Genomic DNA, 15001 nt, shown 5'->3' on the forward strand with positions numbered 1-15001 from the left:
ATTGTACTTTAATTTGCATTTTCCTGATGATAAATGTGTTGAGCATCTTTTCATATGCTTGTTGAAAATTTGTATATATTCTCTAGAGACATGTCTATTCAGATCCTTTGTTCATTTTTATTTTTATTTTTCTTCTTTGTCCATTTTTAAATTGATTTTATTGTTGTTGTTGAGTTGTAGGAGTTCTTGGTATATTCTAGATGTTAACTTCTTTTTTTATTTTTGGTATTGGGGGTTGAACCCATGGGTGCTCTACCACAAGCTATATTCCCAGTCCTTTTTATTTTTTATTTTGAGATAGGGTCTCGCTAAGTGTCTGAAAGTCTCACAAAGTTGCTGTGGCTGGCTTTGAACTCACCTTCCTGCCTCTGCCTCCTGAATTGCTGGTATTACAGGTTGTTCACAACTGCATCCAGCTTAGATATTACTCTCTTATCCAATATATGGTTTTAAAAATATTTTCTTCCACTCTGTAGGTTGCCTTTTTACTCTGTTGATTATTTCCTTTGTGGTGCAGAAGTTTTTAAGCGTGTTGTAGTTCCATTTTTGTTTTTGATTTTGTTGCTTGTTTTTTTTTTTTTTTTTTTTGATATCACATCCAAGAATGTCATTGTCAATTCAGTGTCATCAAGCATTCACCCCCTGTGTTTTCTCTTAGGAGATTTAGGTCTTTAATAAATTCGGAGTTAATTTTTTGTAAGTGATGTTAAGTAAGGATCTATCTTCATTCACTGTCAATATGAATATCCAGTTTTCTTGGTACTATGTGTTGAAGACTCTTATCTTTTCCCTGTTGTGTATTCTTGGCAACCTTGTTGAAGATCATTTGATCATATGCATGATGGTTTATTTCTGGGTTCTCTATTCTGTTCCACTCACTGGTCTATATATCTGTCTTTTTTGTCAGTACTATGCTGTTTTGATTACTATAGCTTTGTAATATGTCTTGAAGTCAGGAGGTATGTGGCTTCCAGTTTTGATTTCTTTTTCCCCCAAGATTTTTTTGGCTATTTTGGGGTGCCTTAAGATTCCATATGAATTTCAGATGTTTTTGTTTCTGCAAACAGTGTATTGGGGTTTTGATAGGGATTGCATTGAATCTATAGATTGCTTAAGTTGTGTGAGCATCTTAACAGTATTAAGTCTTCCAACAACGTGGGTTGTCTTTATCTGTTTATCTGTTTCTCCTAAACTTTCTTTCAGCAGCATTTTGAAGTATTCATTGTATAAGTCTTTTCCCCTTCTTAGTTAATTTAATTCCTGAGCATTTTATTCTTTTTGATGCTATTGTAACTGATATTTTCTTTTTAAAAATCTGTTCTTTTTGGATATGCTTGACAGTAGAGTGTATTTCAACATATTTTACATACATGGAGTATAATTTCCCATTCTTGAGGTTATACATGTATATTCACTGGTTGTATCTTCACATATGAACATAAGAAAGTTATGTCTGATTCATTCTGTCTTTCCTGTTCCCATCCCCCATCCTTCCCTCATTCCTCTCCTTTGTCTAATCCAATGAATTTCTATCCCCCCACCTTACTTATTGTGTTAGCCTCCACACATCAGAGAGAACAATTGGCCTTTGTTTTTTTTTTTTTTTTTGGGATTGGCTTGTTTGACTTAGCATGATAGTCTACAGTTTCATCTATTTATCAGCAAATGCCATAATTTTATTCTTCTTTATAGCTGAGTAATATTCCATTGTGTGTATATACCACATTTTTTATCCAGTCATCTGTTGAAGGGCATTTAGGTTGCTTCCAAAACGTAGCTATTGTGAATTGAGCTGCTATAAATATTAATGTGGCAATGTCATTATGTATGCTGATTTTAAGTCTTTTGGATATATGTTGAAGAGTGGGATAACTGGGTCAAATTGTGGTTCCATTCCAGGTTTTCTAAGAAATCTCCATATTGCTTTCCAGAATGGTTGTACTAGTTTGTGGGACTACCAGGAATGTATGAGTGTAACTTTTCCCCAATATCGTTGTCAATATATTGTTACTTGTGTTCTTGATAATTTCCATTCTGACTGGAGTGAGAGGAAGTCTCAGTGAAGTTTTAATTTGCATTTCTCTAATTGCTAGAGTTGTTGAACATTTTTTCATATATTTGTTGACTGATTGTATTTCTTCTTATGTGAAGTGTCTCTCTTCAGTAACTGATAACTTTCTTAATTTTGTTTTGGGATTATTCATTGTAAGTATATAGAAATGTAACGGATTTGTGGGCGTTGATTTTTGTGTCCTGCAACTTTGCTAAATTCATTTATTCTAGTGGTGTTTGTGTGGAACTTTAGGGGTTACTACATATAAGATCGTGTCATACACAAAAAGGTAATTTTACTTCTTCCTTTCCAGTTTGGATGCTTCTTACTTCTTTTAGTGTGTAATTGCTCTGGTTAGAACTTTCAGTGCTGTGTTGAGAAGTGGCAAGAGTGGGCACCCTTGCCTTATTCCTTGAGGAACTTTAAGGAAAGGCTTTTTGTTTATTCACCATCAAGTATGAAGGTTGCTGTGGACTTTTCTTATATGAATTGATATTGTACTTTTTATAGTACTAGGGATTGAACCCAGGGGCACTTTATCACTGAACTGCATGCACCCCATCTCTTTTTATTTTTTATTTTGAGACAGGGTCTTGTTAAATTGCTGAGGTTGTCCTTTTGCTTCAGCTACCTGAGTTGCTGGGATTACAGGTGTGTGCCACTGTGCCTGGCAATATTGTACTTTTTTAAAAGTGTAAATTCCATCATTTAATATACCTTTGAACAAGAATAAACCAAAGTAGTCGATTAGGCTTTAGAGAAGAAATGAGCCAGACAGCTTATTAAAAATAAGTAAGATATAGTGAACTTGGTTCAAAAAGCTACTGTTCTTTCTTAAGCAATCTGACATATGGAAAATATAATTGGTTTCCGGCCCCAGTTACAATCTGGAGGTAACTAGTGATCTCAGAATTGCAAAATCAGTGGTCTTTTTTTTTTTTTTTTTTAAGAGAGAGTGAGAGAGAGGAGAGAGAGAGAGAGAGAGAGAGAGAGAGAGAGAGAGAAAGAGAGAATTTTTTTAATATTTATTTTTTTTTTAGTTCTTGGCAGACACAACATCTTTGTTGGTATGTGGTGCTGAGGATCGAACCCGGGCCGCACGCATGCCAGGCGAGCGCGCCACCGCTTGAGCCACATCCCCAGCCCCTGTGGTCTTTTTTTTGAGAGAGAAAGAAAGAGAGACAGAGATTTTTTTTTAACATTTATTTTTTTAGTTTTCGGCGGACACAACATCTTTGTATGTGGTGCTGAGGATCGAACCCGGGCCGTACGCATGCCAGGCGAGCACGCTACTGCTTGAGCCACATCCCCAGCCCATAGTGGTCTTTTTTAAACTCCCTTTTCCTATGACCTCTCTGTGGCATTGGACACTATTAATAAAAATTTTTTCTTAACTATTTTCTCACAGTTTTCATTGTTTCTTGTTTTCTACCACTTTGGTTCTTTCATTATAATTACTTTTCCTCCTCTCCCTTTGTAAAAATGGAACTTCAGGTGTACCTTGAAGTTCTACTTTTTTAAAAATTTTAGTTGTAGTTAGACACAATACCTTTTTATTTTATTTTTACGTGGTGCTGAGGATTGAACCCAGGGCTTCGCCCGTGCTAGATGAGCCCTCTACTGCTGAGCCACAGCTCCAGCCGCTGAAGTTCCATTTTTGACCTCATTTCTTTTCTTGCCTTATGTTCTCTTTCAGTGATCTCATTGGCAATTGTGACTTCAGTCATTTTGATTTTGCATTTGATTCATAAATCTGCCTCTCTTATAGGTTGCATGTCACTTTTCTGGTTGTCTTTGGATACCTGTGTCTAAATGTCTCGGCAGAACTTCAGGATGTCCATAACTGAACACTTTCCCTTTCCCTCTCCCCTTGTTGTTGTTGTTTGCAATGCTGGAGTTTGAACCCAGTACCTTGCACATACCAGGCAAGTACTGTACCATTGAGTTACATCCACAGCCCTCTCCTTTGTTTTGTCAAGACACTGATCTAGTCCCCAAATCTTATCTGTTTTATATTCATCCCTTCTATCCATTTTTACCAAGATCTTACTCTAGTTGGGGTCATTAATTCTTTTTGCCTGGTAGTTTTGCAGTAATTTTCTGATCTTTTTTTTCCCCCTCTATATATGGTCTTTTACCTATTGAAACCCACCTAGTGTAATTTTGTCTGTATAATTTTCCTAAAACATAGAACTAATTGTTGCTCTTTACTCAAAAACCTTTGCTGATTTCCTCCTGTATTAATAAAGTCAATTCCAAAGCATAGCATACATCAGCCTTTAGCTTATTCCTGCAGCCTTGTCAACCCAACTTGGCTACTCACCATTCCCCATACCCAGGTGGCACCTGTTGCCTTTGTGCCTTGGCTCATGGCTTTTCTTCTCCTGTCCTTTAGAACGATCTCTATATCTTAAAGTTCACTTTAAATATCATCTTTTCTACAAAGTACTAACCTGGGCTGCCTATGACCTGCTTGTTTTCTGTTCTAAAACCCTTCAGCTGGTGTTTTTGTACAGGCTGTTTGTTAGAATTATTAAGTCCTTCATAATTTGGTCTTTCTTTGCTTTTGCAGCCACTTTTCTAGCTCCTCCCTTTTGGGAATTCTATGATTCACCACATATTCCACATAGAATCACTTCTTGTTCCTCAGAGCAAGATATGCTTTCATGAACATGTCATTTCTCCTGTGTGGCATATCTTCCACTTAGTGTTTTCAGGGTGTGGGTGGAGCTGGTGGTAGTGGCCTTTGATACTAGTTCTGCATAGGTGTCCTCTATGACATAGATGGTCTCCATCTATTGAGTTTAGCCAGCAGTTTGAAAAAAACTGGCATTTGAGCTTTCGTTGAAACTCTGGTTTTGACATTTACTAGCTATGTGAACCTGATAAAAGTACTCAGTTTTTCCAAACTTCTATTTCCTGATTTGTGAAATAGGGATGATATTTACCTTTAGCAGCAGCAATTACTGTTGCCCTTGCTGCTTTCCCTTTATCGAGTCAGTTGTGTGTGATGTAGGCATGGAAAATAGTGCCACACAGAGATGAGGTTCTGAAGGCAAAACAAAAGGAGATCTTCCTACTCCCGGGGTGTTGGGGGGGGGGGACTGGTTTGCCAACCAGAAATTCTAACTAGAGATCAAAAGAAGCTTCTCCCTGCAGCTAGCTAGTGATTTCTTCCCTACAGAGTACACAGAACTTTTTATTCATCTCTCTCCAAAAATGAAAAGCTTTGCTCATGTCCTGCTGGCCATTCCTGCCTCCTCAAGGACATCTTTCATATTGTCCCCAAATATGGCTTTGAAAATGAGGATTGTGGATCCACCCGCTCTATCAGTAGAAAGTTGAATGATCAGGCTCTTTATGACCCAGTCTTCATCTACCTCTCTAGCTTCACCTTTCATTATGTTCCATGTAGTGGACATTTGCCGTTTTGGGTCTTTCTAGCATTTAAAAGTTTTCCATCCAATAGGGTCTTGGTGGGAAACAGAACCTGTCTCACATTGAGAGCTGAAAAGTTTGGATCATCATTTTTCCTGCTTCTTTGGTAGCCAGAGCACAGGAATGTGGCCCAGGCTTAGTGGAGACCCACTGCAGAGAGTGGCAAGAGAATCAGGAAGGGCGTGACAACCCCTGTGGACAATGGTGGTATCCTCACATCTCTCCCAGACTCTTCTGTGATTGTTTTTGGATATAGTTCTGGCTCCCTACCCTGCCTTGGTAGTAACCTGATATCGGCATCTCTATTTTCCAGCTCTCATTTTGGATCTGAGAGGTTGCCCAATTGTTTTTCCAATAAATTTCTTTTCTATTTAAAGGAACTCAAGATGGTTTCTGTTCGCTGCATTTATAAGGAGCCTTTCTGATATCACCCTTCAGCATCAAGTGCATTAAACTTACTATGGTCCTTCCAAACTAACCATAGTTGTCTTTACCTCTGGACTTTTTCACATTCTGTTTTACTACCTGGAATATCCTGCATCCCATTTTTAATTTGTTGGACTTTTGAAGGTCCTTTGGGACTCAGCTTTGTTGTCATAGCACTCATTCTGCAAATCTTCCCTTGAATCTTAAGATTGAATTAGTTCTTCTGTGTTCCCATGGAATTCTCTGTTTATCATAGTACTTGTTTTTATGTTCCTCAGACACATGGACTAGTATTATGTTGGGTGTCTTTGCACTTTTCCTGGCAAATAATAATTGCTCTCTGAACTTTACTTGTTGAATAGTGAAAAAAATCTTTTGAATCATACACTGTTACATTATACTTCGTCTTTTACCTATGTTTTGTTTTGTTTTTGGTATTGGGTATTGAATTAATTCCACCCTTTTTATTTTTTATTTTGAGACAGGGTCTTGCTAAGTTGCTTTGGGCCTAGCTAAATTGCCAAGGCTGGCTTTGAACTTGTGATCCTCTTGCCTCAGCCTCCAAGCTGTTGGGATTAAAGTTGTGCACCACCACGCCCAGCTACATAAGTTTTCTTTAATAAACTGTGTACATTCTAAGAGCAAGTTCTTATTTCTTTGTATCCTTAATTTATAGCATAATATTTGGCTCATAGTAAATGCTGAGGGAATATTGATTGCTTAAATGAATGAGTGAAAAATGACAAGGCTATCTTTTCAGAGTTTCTAAAAGATGGACTCTTCTTTGACCATATAGGTATAGATGAGGTATCTGATGTGGCTAACACTGAGTAATGACATTCTCAGCTCCTCCTTTTTATTAGGTTGCTAATCTATATAAAAGCTAGTGTGTATCCATGAAAAAAAAAACCCAAACTATTTGACAGGTCAATAACTGCCCAGTTAGTGATGTGGACAGACATTGCTTCAGTGTCAGGATAAACATAATGTTCTCAGTTGAACAATTGAAAGTGCATTACTTAGAGCAAATATGTGGGGTATGGCTGTTGGTTAGTTGAATTGATTAACATAGAATCCTCAAGAAGGCTTTTCCTTCTATTTTACTTGGCTTATATAACCCTTATTTTGAACTGTTTTATTGGAGTTTTTTCTCATTCCTTTTTAGGTCCAAGATAACTTTGACAAGATTGAATTCAATAGAATGTGTTGGACCCTCTGTGTAAAAAAAAACCTCACAAAGAGCCCTCTGCTTATTACAGAAGAAGATGCATTTAAAGTATGGGTTATTTTCAACTTTTTATCTGAGGACAAGTATCCATTAATTATTGTTCCTGAAGAGGTAAGGTGTGGCTTTGGGGAGTTTTTACCTGGCTATCTTAGCATTGATTAGATCTGACTTGGAAGTATTTGTGTTGATTTAGTGTAGATAGGGAAGGAGAACCTTGACTAGTGTTTTTAGAATAAAGGCAAAACAGCTTGTCTCCAGAAAAGCCCCAAACTTAAGTGATTTGGGGGTATGTAAAACCTCTGGAGATTTGTAGAGAGGATGGAATTTTTCCTCTGTAAATGCCATCCTTGTGTCCAAAGTCTTGTTCAGTATAAGTGACAACGTAATTTTCTATCTACTTCCATATTGGCAAAACCATAACACCTGGCTGAGTGATGCTGTGTGGGGAAGAGGATCCAGAATGTTGTTTTCACGGTTGTTTTATGAGTAAATATTATTCTTTGTTTTTTTAAAAATATTTTTTATAGTAGATGGGCACAATACTTTTATTTTTTTTTTTAATGTGATGCTGAGGATCGAACTCAGTGCCTCAGATGTGCTGGGCAAGTGCTCTACCAACTGACCTATAACCCCAGCCAATAAATACTGTTCTTGTTTTAAAGTCTAAGAGGATGACTTTTTACAGTACTTTTCAAAGTAAATGAAAAAGGACATCTGCTTGTTTTGTTCTGGGCTATTTTTCTTGAACTCTTAGAAAATAGGAAAAATAGAAGTATTGTATCTGTGCTGCCTTACCACCCCAAAATTGATTCATGTAATTCACGCTCATTGCGGTGGTAGATTTGTGGAAGACTAATAATGTGCAAAATTAAAATCAGCTAGTCCTCTCATTTTAAAAAAGTCATCTGTAATCACTTGACCCTGCAAAAATTACTCTTATGTCTTAATTTCCCTATCCATGAAATAAGGTTAATAATAGTGTTTGTGCTAAGGGTTGTGAGATTCTGCATTTAAGGATTTAGCTCAGTGCCCAGCATGTAATGTGCACTCATTAAGTGTGTTGACTCCTCTGAGTACATTTTTTGCTTACTAACTTACTTATTTCTTTAAAATAAATTTCTAGCAGAATAATTATAAATCCTAAGAAATGAACACTTTTAAGGCATCACATGAACAAGAGAAAATTGCCCTCCAGAAAGACTATATGTACCAATTTATACATCTCAAGAAGTGGTTGAGAATGCCTATTTTTACCCATTCAGGCTAGGTTAGCCTCTATTTTTTTCCCCCCCTTTGGTCTTGGGGATTGAAACCAGGGCCTCATGCATGCTAGGCCATCACTTTACCACTGAGCTGCATCTGTAGCCCTAATTTCTGACTTTTATGATTCATGTTCATGTTAAGAAAATAATTGAAATCTTAAAAGTTTGCACTGTCATATTTTTATTTAAATCAGTAAACCTTTTCTGACTGCCAACAATAAGTGAGGCACCAACGAGAATATAAAGTAGAAATTGTTACTGCTTGTCTTCAAGGAATTTACAGTCTACTGAGGAGAATAATAAGTCAAATGTAATGTAAAGCAAAAACAGACTGCCCTTTAGAAAAGCAAATATGGTGCAAATGTACCAAAGGGAAAACTTTATTCCATCTCGGGGGAATTAAGGGATCAGGGAAGTCTTTTTTAAAGAGAGGCAATATAATGTAGTGGTTAAAAACAATATTTTAAACTCTTTTAGTCATGGGCCATACATTAAGTATTTGAGGCTTTGTGGGCTTTTAAACCCATACCAGACGTGCTCAGCTCTGCTGTTGTAGCATGAAAGTGTCACAGTCGGTGCATGGCTGTCTCTTGATAAAACTGTCATTTATAGAGTTAAAATTGTAATTTCATGGGCTGGGGTTGTGGCTCAGTTGTAGAGCACTTGCCTAGCATGTGTGAGGCACTGGGTTCAATCCTCAGCACCGCATATATATAAATTAAAAAAAAAAAAGATCCATCAACAACTAATAAAAATATATTTTTTTTAAAAAATTGGAATTTCATGTATTTTTTTGTGGATTGTGAAATACTATTTTGATCCCCCCAACTATTTAAAAATGTGAAAATTACTCTTAGATCATAGGTGTATAAAAATAGATGATGAGTCAGATTTGGCTGATGAACTGCAATTTGTAACATGCTCATTTCCTAACAAGTTCAAGTGTCAAATTTCCTGGCTCCATCTCTGTTCACTAGCTATGTGACCTTGGGCAATTTACTTATTTTATTTTTGCTGCAATTTCCTGAGCTTTAAAATAGGGATAATGCTACTGTCTTCTTTCTAGTGTTTTTAAGAAGGTCTAATGAGAGAATGCCTGGACTAAGGAAAGCAGTCACTAAGCATTAGCTATTTTATTTATGGGGAAAGTAGAATTTATACTGGACTAAAGGATAGGGAGGATTTCAATTAATGGAGAAGGCAGAGAAGAATAATTCTGGATAGAAGAAATAGTTGTAGTTATATGAGGTAGAAAAGCAAAGGGTATGTTTGAAATGGGCAAGATACCCAGTATGAGTGAATTGCCAGTCAATATGCTTACTTGGAAACAGCCAACTTGGCTGATGTAAGCCAAAAATAAAATATTTTTTGAAAAGGATACTGATCCCTTTCAATAAACTTGTCACCTCAAAGTCAGTACCACAGTCTCCTTCCCAAGGAAACTAACCAACATTAATCAATGTGTGTAAATTTTGAATACGTATAATCTGGTATGTGGGTGTCAAAGAACACTTATATTTAGTACAATTTAAAATAAATTTTTTTTCTTTTTTAAAAGGATGCTGTGGGTAGCTCATAGAACATCATGATGACTGAAAAATCGGGTGCAAAGGCTATGTAGCCTAGTTTGTACCAGTTATTCCAATGAAGAGCCACAGGAAAATGGCTGCAGCCACCAGAGGGCAGGTATTACACTTGAACTGTGGAATACCTCTGGCCTGGACACTCTGCTGCCCAGGAACTCACATAGCTCCTGCTACCAGGGAGAGTTCTCCATAGAATCCTGTCTAAATTCAGAATTAGACATGATGCATCTAATTGGTGTGGCCTTGGTGAAGCACTAGTGCTAGCTACAAAGGAGGCTTGGAAAGGTGCATTTGTATTTTCACCTTCTACTTTGTGGAGGTAGGGAATTCCCAAGGCTTAAGAAGGGAGTTAGGGGGCGGAGGCTATAGCTCAGTGTTAAAGTGCTTGCCTCATATGGGTTCAATCCCCAGCACCATATAAAAATAAATAAAGAGACTGTGTGTTCATCGACAACTAAATAAACATTTTTTTTTAAAAAAGGGAGTTAGATGCTGGGCAGTCACAAAAGAATGCCACATGTCCTATCTAACTGGAACATGATGACATTGAAGAAGAGAGTGGTGGACAAGGCTGGAGAATTTTGACTTTTTCCTGTACACAGTGGGTAGCTGTGAGCCACTCATGGTTTCTGAGCAAGAGAGTAATAGGTGAATAATAAAATATGGAGAGATGGGAAGCTAAGAAAAGGTAAGTGGCACTGATGACTATGGTGTAGTATCAGTGAGAATGGAAAAGAAGACCAGATGGAAGGATCCTAGGGGTCACAGGATCAAGTGCATAGTGCCTGTCTGTGGGGAGGTAGCAGGCCTGGGCAACTGGAGATAATATAGTGTTTTTGTCTTTGAAATCAGACTGATTGGTTTGAAACCCAACTTTACTTACTTATTAGCTATGTGACACATGACTTAATCTCTCTGTTTGGGTTTCTTCATCTTAAAATGGGGATGCCTACTTTCTTCAGCATACTTTGTGAGGACTGAAAAAAGTTGACATGTGTGAAGCATTTAACATAGTGCCTGGACCCATGATGAGTGCTCATGAAAAGAGGTGTTGGGGGAGGGTGGGAGGAAGTATGCATGTGTGTAGGTGGGAGGAGACAGTGACAGAGGGAATACAGAGAATAAGTGATAGGTGATCAACAGATTGAGGACATGATGGATGTGCTACATTTGGCATTTTAGGTGGGATATCCTTGTGGAATGTAATCAATTAAAAGTAAACAATCTAGAGCTTATTAGAGGCCAGAGCTGGAGATAGAGGTAGGGAAACCATGGAAGTAAATTAAATTAAATCACAGAGGAAGGGATTGCAGTGGGAATTTTGAGGGCCAAGGGCAGAACCTTGGGACTGTTTCTGTAGCAGGAGGAGGAAGTAGATTTGGTAAAGGAAGCTGAATTGAACAGGCTATGAGATAGAAGGAGAATCGGGAGAGTGTTGTCAAAGAAACAAAAAGTTCTAAGTGGCAGAAGGATGATACTGGCCCTAGATCCTACAGAAAAATTAGTGATAATTTTTGGATTAACTATTGGTGGTCATTGGTAATTAAGGAAAAGGCAGTTTCACTGTAGTAGAAGGAATGTTTCTTAGTGTTAAATAACAGTAGTGATGTATTAATCGTGTATGTAGGCTAAAGGGTAAATAAAAAAGATAACATGCTATGGAATATTTGTCCAAGGAAATTGTCTAGCTTAATACAGAGACATGAGGGAAATGGAGTGATGATAGATGTAGAAAAAGGTATACAATTGTATTTTTAAAAACTTGATTGTTGCTTGGAAAAACTGTGCAAATAAGATTTCCAATAATGTCTTTAAAGACATTTTATAATTACACTCAGTATTCCAGATATATATATATATATATATATATATAGTGTTTTGGAACTGGAGATGGCGTTGGTCTTTACCATTGATGTTTTGTTTTCTTCCATCACTAAAATATTTATGGTGACCTTGTCCTGATTTCAGAATTAGAAATTAGTAAGGAGGGAAGTGCTGGGGGGTGATACTGGCCAAATTATATTGTTATATTGTGTGTATGTACAAATATGTAACAACAAGTCCCCTCATTATGTGTAACTATAATGCTCTAATAAAAAATGTGGAAAGAGGAAAAAAAAGAAATTAATGAGAAACGAGACAATTTTATTTCTTGATGTAACAGTACTTGCTTGATGAGGGATACTTGTCATGGGCTTTAAATTATCACTGAGCCACATCTGTGAAGGGAACCAGACAACATCAGCCTCCTGACTACTCTAAGAAACTTAAAAAAACTTGTGCTGCAGATGGCCTGAAGGATAGGACCCATATGGGCCTCAATGTGTGTCATGACTATCCTTTCTGCAGCCCAGAGCCCAGCCCAGACTTTTCAGAGGACTTACCTTCATTGAAGGCTGAAATGAATGTCTTGGTGTCTCTCTGAAAAAAAGTTCATCTCATTTGAAAAAAGAACAGCTTCTCTTTGATTCATTAGAATAGTTAGCATACCTTGTCATGTTTTTGTTTGTACTTTTTTGGCTTTTAACTGCCTCAGCATTTCTTCTCCCCAGAAGTAGAATTAGAATTAGCATTGTAGATTATTTCTCTGTGGACAGGCATGCTATGCAGGGAAAGAAGGGTCATTGAAACAGATGAATAGGGAACTGCTTTGGCTGTTGAACCAGGCTCCTGAGGTTTAACGTGTGGACTTGTACTTACTGAGCTCTTAGTGTATCTATCACCTTCGGCTAGGCATAGCAAACCCAAGGTTGCACTACATCATGGAAAACACATCACATTAGGTTTTGCTTCCTTTCTAAATGATGTAATAGCATTATAAAAATTGTATTTGAACCTAGTTTTAGACTTACAGATTTTAATAAAGTGTGAAAACATATATTTAAAAATAAAATTCAAAATGTTTTAATTTGTCATGAGTGTACATCTGGGTTTAGCTTGTAATCTTTTCAACGGTTTTTAGGCCTTATAAAATAATCTTGCTTCCAGTAATGTATCTACTGTCTGCGCCACCCCCCACTCCCCCTCAGTACTGTGGATGCAACCCAGAGCATTACACATACTAAGCAAGCACTCCACCACCAAGTATGCCCCCAGTGCGAGTATTTTTTATTTTTTTGGTACCAGGGATTGAACCCAGGAGCACTTAACTACTGAACCACATCCCCCAGCCCTTTTTATATTTTATTTAGAGACAGGATCTTGCTGAATTGCTAAGTGCTTTGCTGAGTTGCTGAGGTGGGTTTTGAACTTGTGATCCTCCTGCCTCAGCCTCCCAATTTGTTTGGATTATAGGCGTGTGCCACCGTGTCTGGCTCAGTGTGAGTGAGTTGTTGTTGTTGTTTTTTTTTAATAAGTTCTTTTTTGTTTCTAATTTTTTTTTTTAAGTTTAGGTGAACACAATACCTTTATTTTATTTTTATGTGGCGCCGAGGATCAAACCCATGCATGCCAGGTGAGCACTCTACCTCTGAGCCACAACCCCAGCAGTGTGTTTTTTTTATTTTATTAAGGAAGGAATTTTTTTAATACCTTTATTCTATTTATTCATTTGTATGTGGTGCTGAGGATCAAACCCAGGGCCTCACATGTGCTAGGCAAGCACTCTACCACTGAGCTGTCGCCCCAGCCCCAGTGTGAGTGTTTTTAAGGAAGATTTTTTTCCTTCTACTTTAGTTAATACTATAGGGACATTTGTATGAATAATGTTGAGTGATAGTAAATTTGCATTTGATTCAGTTAATGGAAAACTAACAGAAAGTAGTGTCAAGAATGTTAAATCAATATTTAAACAACTTAAAGCAGAGTTAAGATGATTCACATAGATGTCAGAAAGTAGTATCCCCATTTGAGTTGATTCCGTAATTTTCCTCAGATGATATTCCTGGAAGTGTGTATCTGTATAGTTTCTACTTCGTATTCATTTCCCACAGCACTAAGAATAAAACAGGATGTGTCTCTTGTGGACTTATTTGGAAGAATTGCCTGAAATAGTTTTAAGAGGCTCTAAGTGAAATAAAACCTGAATTGTTTTAAGCCTATAAATGCCCCTTTTGATGATGACAAGGAAAGAACTTTTAACAGAATAAAATTTTGAGCTGAACGCCTAGAAAATCACACGCAGATTGAAAGTTTATTCTTTGTTATTTTTGGTGAAACTTGCTTGGAAGGAGGAAGTAAGCTGCTTCCTGAAATTGAATGAGCTCTCAGAATTAGTGCAGGCCACTGGAGACTAGCATGGCAGCATGTGATTTATTATTTAGTATAATTGAATAGTTTAGAATGGGAATGTTTGTCTTTCCTTGCCCACTATAATGAAACAAAAGTTCCTCAAGTTATTTGGTTATGGTAAGTATGTGAATGTGTTGAAAGTCAACAGGAGTGCATCTAGATTAGTTGCCCTTTCAGAGTCACTAGGGTTGCTGAGCAGGTAGATTCTGGGTGCTGAGAGCCTCATTAGGCTTGGGAGGGTACCTTTGGAAAGTTTCAGGGTGAACCTGGGAAGATGCCTCTAGAGCTGATTGACTGTTAACAGGCAATTTCTGAGTTGCAGACATTATAAAAGATCTCTGATACTGCAGAGGAAACTGAAGCTTGGAATGTAAGAGACTTGTGCTCATTCATAGTGGTAGATGAAGCAATTTCCTGACTTGTGAGCTGCACCATCTTGTCACACCCACTCATCCATTATTCTGTGCACACACGTGGCATGCACATGTGCTTCTTTTGGCTGTACTGCCAAATTTCTAGTTGAGTCTGTACTCCCTGAACCCCGAGTTATATAATCTGGCAGCCTGGGCACTTTTTGCTGCCTTTTAGTAAGCTTGAATTTTTATACATGTTAATTCCGCTAAGTTATTTCACCTTGAGCAATTGTGTATATTAGTGTCTTTTAACTCTTATTTTATTTTTTGGCTCTCTTCAATCTCTCATTGACTATTATCTTTTTTGTTCCCTTCATCTTTTCTGTCCTTTTCTTTTTCTTACTTCCTCCTCTCTGTACTGGGGA

The 15001-nt window shown here is 37.4% G+C and overlaps 1 protein-coding gene across 2 annotated transcripts in view; it reads left to right on the forward strand.

Moving 5' to 3' along the window:
- Positions 1-15001, forward strand: part of SWAP70 (switching B cell complex subunit SWAP70) — a 70219-nt gene that overhangs the window by 29263 nt on the left and 25955 nt on the right. Inside the window, exon 3 of one of the 2 annotated variants that reach the window (XM_081279683.1) lies at positions 7083-7256. The exons of the other annotated variant lie outside the window; for it this stretch is intronic. Coding sequence (XP_081135809.1) covers positions 7083-7256 — 174 coding nt within the window. The remainder of the gene's footprint in view (positions 1-7082; positions 7257-15001) is intronic. 2 annotated transcript variants of the gene reach the window in all.

Source organism: Spermophilus citellus (genome assembly GCF_964194105.1).
Source record: "Spermophilus citellus genome assembly, chromosome: 2".
In the NCBI taxonomy this organism is placed as follows: domain Eukaryota; kingdom Metazoa; phylum Chordata; class Mammalia; order Rodentia; family Sciuridae; genus Spermophilus; species Spermophilus citellus.